This window comes from Akebia trifoliata, chromosome 3 (genome assembly GCF_017979445.1).
Source record: "Akebia trifoliata isolate Shusen 1 chromosome 3, ASM1797944v1, whole genome shotgun sequence".
Taxonomy (NCBI): Eukaryota; Viridiplantae; Streptophyta; class Magnoliopsida; order Ranunculales; family Lardizabalaceae; genus Akebia; species Akebia trifoliata.
In genome coordinates this window covers 33,412,429-33,423,103 of record NC_141377.1, presented here as the reverse complement: position 1 = coordinate 33,423,103, position 10,675 = coordinate 33,412,429, and the positions used below count along the sequence as shown (strand labels likewise).

Below are 10,675 nucleotides of genomic sequence, written 5' to 3'. Positions count from 1 at the left end.
CGTCAGTGTTCTCTTTTTGTTGCTTTTTCACTCTAGGAATGTGATAATAGCACACCAATAAATTATGAGTATAACCCTACTTAACAATATATCAATCAAGTGGTAAAATTACCTAATGGTACCTGACACTAACTTTGTTTTTTAAATAGTCCATTTAGTAAATCACTCTTTTCTATTCAGTCCCTTAACCTCATCTCATGTTATGATATCTTTGAAATACCGAAACTACCCTTTTTTTTCTTTTTTTTCACATACTTGGATTTTTCAACGACAATTTCAATCATTTCCGATGATTTTTAATCTTGAATGACAAATGAAAATAATATACTTATCATTTTGAAGTTTTAAATGTATTTTTTTTTTTTTACGACTTATAACAAAAAATGAAGTTAGGAATTTTCAAAATTTTTACTTCTTTTTTGGATCAAAATCGATCAAGGATGGTTCTTTTTATTTGAAATCATCTACACGAGCCATTATGTCAAGTTTTAAGTCAATCTTTCCAAGTATTTTAGTTGGAAAAACCAAAAAAAAAAAAAAAATGGAATCGGATAAATTTACAGCATCGAGGTAGGTAATTTTTTTAAAATTTAATATTTGTATTGTTGAAGTTGACGTTTTTTTATTTTTTATTATTGTCAACCTCGACAATAATAAAAACTAGCGAGGTCGACAATAAATAAAACTACTAAGTTCGACAATAATTAAAAAAAATTGTCAACCTCAACAATAAAAATATTGAACTTGAAAATAAAAATTACCAACCTCAGGACTGTAAAATTTACCTGATTTCATTTTTTTCTAGTTTTTTTTAACTAAAATACATGGAAATATCAACTTAAAACTTGATATAAAGACTTGTATAGATGATTCCAAGCCAAAAAAATCATCTTTAATTGATTTTGATTATATAAAAAAAACAAAACAAATTAAGTAAATGTATGTAAAAAAAATCCTAATTGTTTACATATATCTTCAAAATGCTTGAAAATGATTTCTTCTTCCTTCTCATCATAATGGAGTTTCCAAAACTTGATCGAGATGTTGGAAATCCAATTCTTTTGGATGAAAATGGTGAGTTTGAATTGTTAGGCAAATTTCGACATTTCAGTTGTGAGAATTATCTATAATGGGATTCAGGGATTGATTAGAAAAGAGGGATTTACTAAATAGACTATTTAGCTCACCCCTAAAAATCAAGGACTAATTAGAAAGAAAAGTTAGTGTCAAAGACAATTAAGTAATTTTCCCTACTTTGATTCACCGCTCTATATCGAAACTGACTCATGGAAGTAGTTTCATAGAGGGCATTCAAGTTATATGCAATAATATTAGGATGTATTTGATTGTAGGGAAAATATTATCAAGCAAATCATTTTCTACTACAAAATGGAAAATTTCTTTGAAAATTATTTTTGTTGTTTGAGTTGCATTAAAAAAAATATTATTTTAATTTGGCTTTTGTGATAACTATATAAAAATCATGATAAATCATTTTAAAAAATTAATTATTACCTAATTTCTTAATTTATTGAAGAACTAGTAGTGGCACCCCAAATTTTAATTATTAGTCCCCATTTTCTTAAATTATTTATGACACCCCAATTAAAGATCAAAACACTCTTCAGACATTACAAGGGTTTGGCTCGAATTATAATCTCAACATTATAACACTCGCTCAAACAATTTTAGTAGTTGTTTACAATTATGATTGTGCTCATGTAAAATCATAAACCAAAAAAAAATTAAAATTAAAATGAGAGAATTTCTATTGGCACCCCAACTTTTACTTATTATTCTTTTTATTTGGGATGTAATCAATAAAAGTTGGGGTGCCAATAGCATCTCTCTATCAAATATTGAAATAATTCAAAATTGATTATTTAATCAGAAATTTACAAAAACTTTGATTGATTCGGCTTGTTTTTAAAAAAATTTGATAAAAATATAATTTTTAACAATTAAAATATTTATTTTATAAAGTAAGGAGAGAGACATGAGTTGATATGCTTGCCACGTGCCATCCACTCCACAGTTTCATCTTTCTCCATATTCAAACGCCCAAATCCAACCATTTGAACTCATCTCAATCGACTTCATGTTCTTCAATTTCATCAAATTCCTCTCTTTATGAGGCCACCAATCAACTCTGTCACTACATTTGACCTCCAAAAATGGCAAAACTGGGCAAAAACACTCACCCTTTCTGTTGTTTCTACGTTCTTAAACAAAGATAACAGCCCAGATGCCAATCACTTGTGCACATAACTCAAATGATTAATAGAAGATGTTGTTGAGGATTTCTCACTCTTCTCCACAATGAGTTAAAAAATGGTAGATTAGTGAAGTTGAGAAAATGTTTAGATGAACTTTACCTTCTGTAGAAGCAGAGGATTGAAGAAATGAGGCCTTTTTCAGTATGACAAGCAACCTTGGATTCCTGAGCTCTTTACACATATTGCACTAGGGATTTTAAATTTGCAATATCTTAGTTATAACAAGTTCTTGCAATGATTTCAATATAAATGGAATGATGAACTCAAAGAACTCCAAACAAACTCAATGAACTTATTGGTTAAATGAATAAGACGTGTAGTAGGTCACGTTGGATTGTCTCTATCAACACAAATAAAAGCTTGAAACCTCTTTGGGTTAATAAAGTCCATCCAACATGACTTTAGCCATGTCGATAGCCTCATGTCGTCATAGCTTAGTCCATGTTGACATTGGACAATCGACATGGGACAATGAAAATTTTCAATTTTTTTCTTTTTAAATTGAGAAAACCAAAAGTAGACGAAAGAAATAAGGGACAATTAGGAAGAAGGGAAACCTTAAACTCCAATCTCAAATGAAACCCTAAATTTCTACCATTACAATAAACAATAAAAAAATTAGAAAATAAGAAAAATATAAAGAATGTAAACCTTACCTAAGTTGTTTTGTAGCAAAGAAGAGAAAAAGAAAGGATTGATTCCTTTGCAAGCAGAGGGATTGATTCCTTTGCAAGCAGAGTAAAGAAAGTGCTAAAGTATGCTCCTTGGGGATAGTATATGTTGATAACATATGTCAACTAGCTTAGTTGCTAAAATTTTGGGGTGATGATACTAGAGACCTAGGTTCAACTCCTGCGAGCATCGGGTGCATGAATTCATTAAAAAACAAGTTTAGTTACTTACAAAAAGAAAAAAATTACTTAAAGGACCTTTGCGGAGGGACTTCTTTCTAAATAATCCATTAATTTTCGATGTTAGCTTGGCATGACATTTTAGTAATCTTTTCTTTTCTAAATGTTGATGTACTCACTGTTTTTTATTTAATGTCGAGTTCACCACTTTTATTTGTTGTCAAACTTATCATTTTTTATTTACTGTCGAATTCACAATTTTTATTGTCAAACACACCACTATTTACTATCGAGTTCCCCACTTTTATTTACTATTGAACTCAAAGTTTTTTATTTATTATCGAGTTCACCACTTTTTTAATAAAAAACGGTGAACTTGACATTAGTAAAACCCACCAATTTTAAATTTTAGAGTTTTTCGATTAAAATTCCTAAAACGATCAACTAAAAACTTGAGATAATGACTTGTTTAAATGATTTTAACTCAAAAGAACCATCTTGATTGATTTTCACCCAAAATTTAAGAAAAATTTTGAAAAAAAAACATTGAAAATAACTTTTTTTTCATTTTTAAGTCATTTTCAACGGAATAAAGTCTTCGATACTCAATTGAGATGTCAAAAATCTAATTTTTTTGGATGAAAACAATGAATTAGAATAATCAGGACATTTACTCATAAAAAAATGTGGGAGATAAAGTCCAAAGACTATTAAGAAAAGAAAAACTTACAACATGAATTATTAAAAGGCTGTCTAGAATTAAAGACTATTAAAAAGAAATCCCCCCCCAAGGGTCCTAAGTAATTTTCCCTAAACAAATGATAGTGTAGGTGATTATATTAAAGCCTTGAGATGCACTAGCTTACGAGCCGTAGATGCAGAGTCAAAAGGGTGTCATTTTCTTACAAGTTAGAACCCCATCACATAATTACAATTGAATAATGATTTTCCAACTAGGAAGTCTTAATACTCGGATGATGTGTCATGGACATGGAATTATAAATCAATTTCTCGAAATACATAAATGCAAATTCTAGTAAAAATGTGCATTTATGTATCCCGAGAAAACAGATCTATGCTTCAATGAAGACTTCCTGGTACGAATACCAGCACTCTTCACAATTTCACTCGTCTACCGAACTCCCACCCGTATTTCGTCTTATATTAGCGCCCTTGCATCAATGTAACGCATTTGGAGTCTCGGGTCCCGAAGAGCTGTACTCTTAACTTGGCTGAGAAAAAGAAGAAGAACAGAGATATGGACTTAGAATCGGTGAAGAGGTTGTTAGAGAGAGGATCAACTAATGAAGAAGAATCACTCTCTTCAATCGACGCTTTACCTAAAACATTCTTCGAACCACTCATCTTTCAAGGCCTTCATGTTGATCTCATCGAACCCGGTCGAATCATCTGTTCCATGAAAGTCCCTCCTCGCCTCCTCGTAACTCTCTCTCTCTCTCTCTCTCAGTTTTTTTTTGGTGATTTGGGTTTGTTTTTCTGATTCTTGATTGATGGAAATTAGAACACTGGTAATTTCCTGCACGGTGGAGCAACTGCATCTCTGGTTGATTTGGTTGGCTCAGCAGTAATCTTCTCTGTTAGTCCTCTTGCAAATACAAGCGGTGTTTCTCTTGAAATCAACGTCTCCTACTTGGATGCTGCGTTTCTCGATGTGGGTACCCTTTAATTTCTTGAATTTTATCCTTAAATACCTAATTTCTGTACGTTTGCTTCATAAATACGTATCGAGTTAGTGGTTGATACCTGAATTCTTGGAAAGTATTTTTGTTCTTGTGTTTATTTCGTCTTCAAGTGTTTGCTTTTTTATCTCAATGAAAATTAACAGAAAAAATGAGAAAATAAGCTTATGCTTAAAGGAATTGTGAACTTTATGGTTTGTTGGTAAAAGGGCAGTGGAGATTACTAACACTGATTGAACTAGAGGTGTAAAAAGAGCGAAAATGTCGAAAATTAGATACTATTTTGCAGGAATTAGTCACTCCAAACCGCAGTCAAAATTGATATATATATATATATATATATATATATATATAGGGTCACGTTCCTAAGACTCATATTGAGACTCACATTGCGACACACCGTTTTGTCTTATATGGGCAAAAATGTTTGGAATGAGCTGATTTTTTGTGAGGATGATCTCTGTGATGAGGGGATCATCCTGGGAAAAAATCATCCCATTCCAAAACTTCTAACCCCATCAAAATTGATTTACAAAAATTGGACGGTCTATAATTTTTCAACAAAAATTGGACGGTCTAGAAGTTTCATAATGAGCTGATTTTTGGCAAGGATGATCTCCTCACCATAGAGATCATCCTCACAAAAAATCAGCCCATTCCAAATATTTTTCCCCATATAAGACAAAACGGTGTGTCGCAATGTGAGTCCCAATATGAGTCTTTGGAACGCTGTTCATATATATATATATAGGGGGCGGTTCAAGGGACATATGTAAAAACAATGGCGTTTCAAAATATGGGTTAGAGGTTTTGGATTGAGCTGATTTTTTGCAAGAATGGTCACTATGATGAGAAGATCATCCTCACAAAAAATCAGCTCAATCCAAAGTCTCTAAATCCATCAAAAGTGATTTACAAATTATTGACAAAAATTGGAAAAAAGTCGACTGCCCACATTCTAAATCACTTTTAATGGGGTTAGAATTTTCAGATTGGACTGATTTTTTTTCTTCTTCAGATGATCTTCCCATCATAGAGATCATCCTCACAAAAAATCAGCTCAATCCAAAACTTCTAACCCATATTTTAAAAATTTATTAATGTTACATTGTTTTTACATATGTTTTTTCATATGTCCCTTGATCCTGACCCATATATATATTATATATATATATATATTTGGGTTCCAACATCTTGTTAGTCCCAATTTCGATGAAGGAATCTTCTACTCGCCATGCCTCTCCCTTTCCAGAATCCCCTTCCCTCGTCCGATCATAATATAGTTGAATTTTATAGTTTTTGATGATGCTCCCATATAGAACCACTTCCTAGTACTTCTGGTACATTAAGGTCTATCTTGTGGTCTTTGTACTTTACATCCTTGACAATAGGCTCTTGGAGTGAAAAGCAGAAGATAGGAAGAATGGTGGACACTTATGGGCAAAGTTTGTAATTGGAATACCCACCTAAAAAATTCTCTTTGAATTATACCATCCTAGTAATATGCTTTAGAAATGGTCTTAGAAGTTTCAACGTTTAAGTTCCTTATCATGTGATCATTTCCACCAGGAATTTGATATGGGTGTCATATAGGCATGTGATTATTTTAAGGTTTTTTGCTATTGTTGTTTGTCTCAGAAAGAGTATGTACGATTGCATTGAAAAGTTGGCAGGAAAATGGGTTTCTCTGGAAAATGTGATTCAAAAGTGCATGGTAGCTCATTTCATGGGAAAATTATTTTTCATTGAAAGCAATTGCTCAATCTTTGCTGGAAAATAATTTTTGTCTGGACTCCCCAAGAAAAGGATTTTCACATCAAGCAAGGAAAATCTTGATAGTATTCTCTCCGAATGACCTGTACGTACAAAATTGAAAACCAACTCTCTTTCGACATTTTCCTTCATGCAATAAAAATCGACAAAATTATCTTAGGAAATCCATTTTCCCAAGAAAGCATTTTCTCTGCAAATCAAACACATCAATTATTTCACTCAATCGAAAAGGTGGGAAACTTAGATAGTTTCATGATTAAATTATCTATTTTAAGAAGTAAATTTAAGTTTTGAATCCCAGTTGATTAACATCCTCTTTATTCCCATTTGTCACTTACGGAAAACAAAGTGCAACTCAAGCATACTGGGGATGACCTTCTAGTTAGAGCTGTTGCCTAAACTACTAGGTTTCTTATACTAAGGATCTAGGCAAACTGCGTTATTTCTTGGGGATTGAAGTTGCCAGATCTAGTAGAGGAATTAGTTTGTCTCAACGTAACCGGATGAGACAGGCATGTTGGGATGTAAACCAATGGATACTCCTATGGATCTTAATTCCAAACTAGTGGTTGATGAAGGCGATTTATTGATGATTTGGGTAGATATAGAAGGCTAGTTGGTGAACTTAACTACTTGACTATTATCCGTCTTGATATCTCATTTGCAGGAGTGTGGTAAGTCAGTTTATGCAGACACCGGGAGTTACACATTGGGAAGTTGTTATTCAGGTGTTACGCTACTTAAAAAGATCACTAGGTCGTGGATTATTGTATAGATCCAGAGGTAACTTGAACTTTGAAAGTTATAGTGATGCCGATTGGGCAGGTTCACTGTTTGATAGGAGGTCTACATCTAGGTACTACACGTTCTTGGGTGGAAACTTGGTATCTTGGAAAAGCAAGAAACAAAATGTAGTAGCAAGGTCAAGTGCAGAAGCAAAATATAGGGCAATGGCTCTTATTGCGTGTGAGTTAACTTGGTTAAAGAGTTTCCTTTGTGAACTAGGTGTAAAAGTGACAGTTCCTATGAAGCTACATTGTGATAACTAGGTTGCAGCACATATTTGCTTCAAACCCTGTGTTCCATGACAGAATAAAGCATATTGAAACCGACTATCATTTTATTAGAGACTAGGTGTTGAATGGGGAAATTTGCACACCATATGTATAGTCTCAAAATCAATTGGCAAATGTGTTCACGAAAGCACTTAGTTTTGGTTGCATGACTTTTATTTGTTCCAAGCTAGAACTAGTTGATATTTATGCTCCCACTTGAGGGGGAGTGTTGCAATGTTACTTACGTGGGGGTATTATGATCATGGTCACAGAAAAGGTTTACTCACTTTTCTACGCCTCTTAGATTCTCTCCCAATCTCTCGTTCCACTTTTCTTCTATTTTATATACTATAACATCTCTTTGGAGCAAAGGTGCTAATTAGAAAGACCATTTGATGAGGATGAGGTCATGGGTGTTGTGTTTGGTATGACTATTTATGAGGCTTTGTGTCCAGATGGCTTCTTGATGGGATTCTTCAAGGAATGTTGGGATACAATTGAAGAAAACCTTATGGATGTAGTGGATGAATTTTACATGGGATGTTTTTCTTGATTTGGGCTCGAATTGCACTTATGTGGCTTTGGTACCCAAAAAACATGATATGTGGAGGAAATATCGAATTTGCGACTGTTTCTGTTTATAAGATCATCTCTAAACCTCTAGCTTCAAAGATAAAAACAGTGATGGCATTTATCATTGGCCTAGCTCAAGGGGCTTTTGTTGTAGGGAGACAGATTTTGAATGGGGTGCTTATTGCTAATGAGTGTATTGATTCCAGAAGGAAATCTGAACAGGTGAGGCTGATTTGCAATATTGATTTGGAAAACGCTTATGACCATGTAAACCGAAACTTCTTGAAATATTCATTACGACAGATGGGCTTTGGGCACAAATGGGTGTGTTGGATCTTGAAGTGTATCTACAACATCTTTTTATTTTGGTCAATGGGTAGCTTGAGGGTTCTTTCAGAGTTCTAAGGGGCTTAGGTAGGGGGATCCTTTGTCTCCCTTTCTTTTCTCAGTAGTGGTGGAGGTTCTAGGTTGGATGTTGGGGAAGGTAGTTGATACTAGTACCCTGGTTTGTTTTAGAGTGAATCAAAGTGACTTGCCTATCTCGCACCTTCAGTTGGTTGATGATACTTTTGTTTTCCTGGATCATTTTGCGGATAAGTTGAGATTTTTGAGTTGTTTCAAGGCGATCTCTGGTATTCCTATAAACTTCAGGAAGAGCAAGGTCTTTGCAGTAGGGGACGTTCCAAACAGAATGGTTGGCGGCTTCGGTTGGTCTTCAGGAGGGGAGCTACTTATAGATTGTAGGAGATTTGGGGTCCTGTGTTAAAGAAAGTGGGGAAGAAGCTAAGTTTATGGAAAGCCAAACACCTTTCGAAAGAAGGGAAACTAACTCTGATTAAGAGTGTTTTGGCTAGTATTCCCAGGGGGGATTAGAAGTTTTGGGTTGACGAACTTGACATTGCTAGGAAAATGGCTGTGGAGATTTGAGTTTGAAGAGGGCAGTCCTTGGAGAAAGATTATTGCAGCAAAGTATGGAATCAAGAGCTTTGGTAGGGAAAGTGCCAAGGCTAAAGGTCCTTTTGGGTGTGGTGTTTGGAAGGGTATCTTGAGAAGACTTACTTTGTTTTTTAAGAAGGTGAAGTTCAAAGTTGGGAAAGGGAATAGATTAATATTCTGGAAGGGCTGGTGGTGTGGTAGTGCCCCCCTTAAATATCAGTTTCTCAAACTCTATGGGATCTCCTTGAAAAGAGATCAAGCCTTCTCATCTTTCCTGGTTAGGGAGGGTGATGCGGTATACAGGGATTTGGGTTTTTGGAGGAGCTTCAATGGTTGGGAGATGGGAGCTCTTTGTATTCTGTTATCATGTATTGAAACTTCTCTATTGATGGCCGTGTTGAGGACTGTTTGCTTTGGGATGAACGCTTTTCAGTTCAATCTCTTTATCGTGCGGGCTTGCGAGATGGTCCACTTTCTGTTCCTCATTGCATTGTTTTGGGTAAGGGAAGGCCCCCTCCAAGGTCTCTGTGTTAACATGGTTAACTTTACGGGAGACTTTCGACCTTGGATCAGTTAATTCGGAGGGGCTTCATATCACCGAGCTTCTGTTGCTTATGCAAGAGAAATGGGGAAACAATGGATCATATCCTTCTACGTTGTTCAGTGGCAAGGGATTTGATCATTTCTTACTTTTGTTTGAAGTAGTGGCCTGCTTTTCCATATCTATGCGTATGGTGTTTTAGTCTTGGCCTTAGTGGGGTGCTTCCTTCATGAATTCAAAACGTATCTTTTGGGGGATCCTTCCCCTTTGTGATATATTGGTCCATTTGGAAGAAGAGGAAAAATCACATATTTGAAGGAATTGAATTGTTGGTTGTTGATTCTTATAAGGTAGGTCATCTCGACCAATGTCTTTCTTAATAATATTATCTTTACCTATCAAAAAAAAATTATATTTTTTTTTTTGTGTGCTTTTCTAAAATGAGTATGGGATCATTACTTGTTTCAGTGCTTCTTAGCAACTTGCATTGTTTTTATTTTATTTTTTCCTGGTTTTTGGGTGAGGGTGCTTGAAGTTTATTTCCATTTATGATAATTTTTTTATTAAGAATTAATTTTCTAGGATGTTTTGGATTTTAAGTGCATTGAGCTTCTTGGATTAAAAATAGTTACTGCAGACTAATCTGGGTCTCTGTCATGTGCAATCTATGATATGGTTGTGAGTCCAGGAAGAAATTGAGATCGAAGGCAAGGTTTTACGTGTTGGAAAAACAATTGGAGTTGTCAGCGTCGAGCTGAGGAAGAAAAAGACTGGGAAAATATTTGCTCAAGGTCGTCATACCAAGTACCTCGCTATCTCTAGTAAATTGTGAAAGAAACTGCTATTTAATTCCTTGTATGTTCAGGTTTGATTGGCATTGTCTCTCATTTAAAATTGCTTGAAACTTGCACTCTGCTGGATAACCAAATATGCTCATACATGTGGAGTAATAAGGTATTTTTTTGAAGTA

At 34.5% G+C, this 10,675-nt stretch overlaps 1 protein-coding gene across 1 annotated transcript; it reads left to right on the top strand.

The window, feature by feature from the left end:
- Positions 1–4,243: 4,243 nt before the first annotated feature.
- Positions 4,244–10,675, top strand: LOC147406477 (uncharacterized). The gene is made up of 3 exons (XM_086434536.1): positions 4,244–4,568; positions 4,650–4,799; positions 10,394–10,675. Exons 1-3 carry the CDS (start codon positions 4,386–4,388, stop codon positions 10,535–10,537), a joined length of 477 nt encoding a protein of 158 aa, XP_086290662.1. The 5' UTR covers positions 4,244–4,385; the 3' UTR covers positions 10,538–10,675.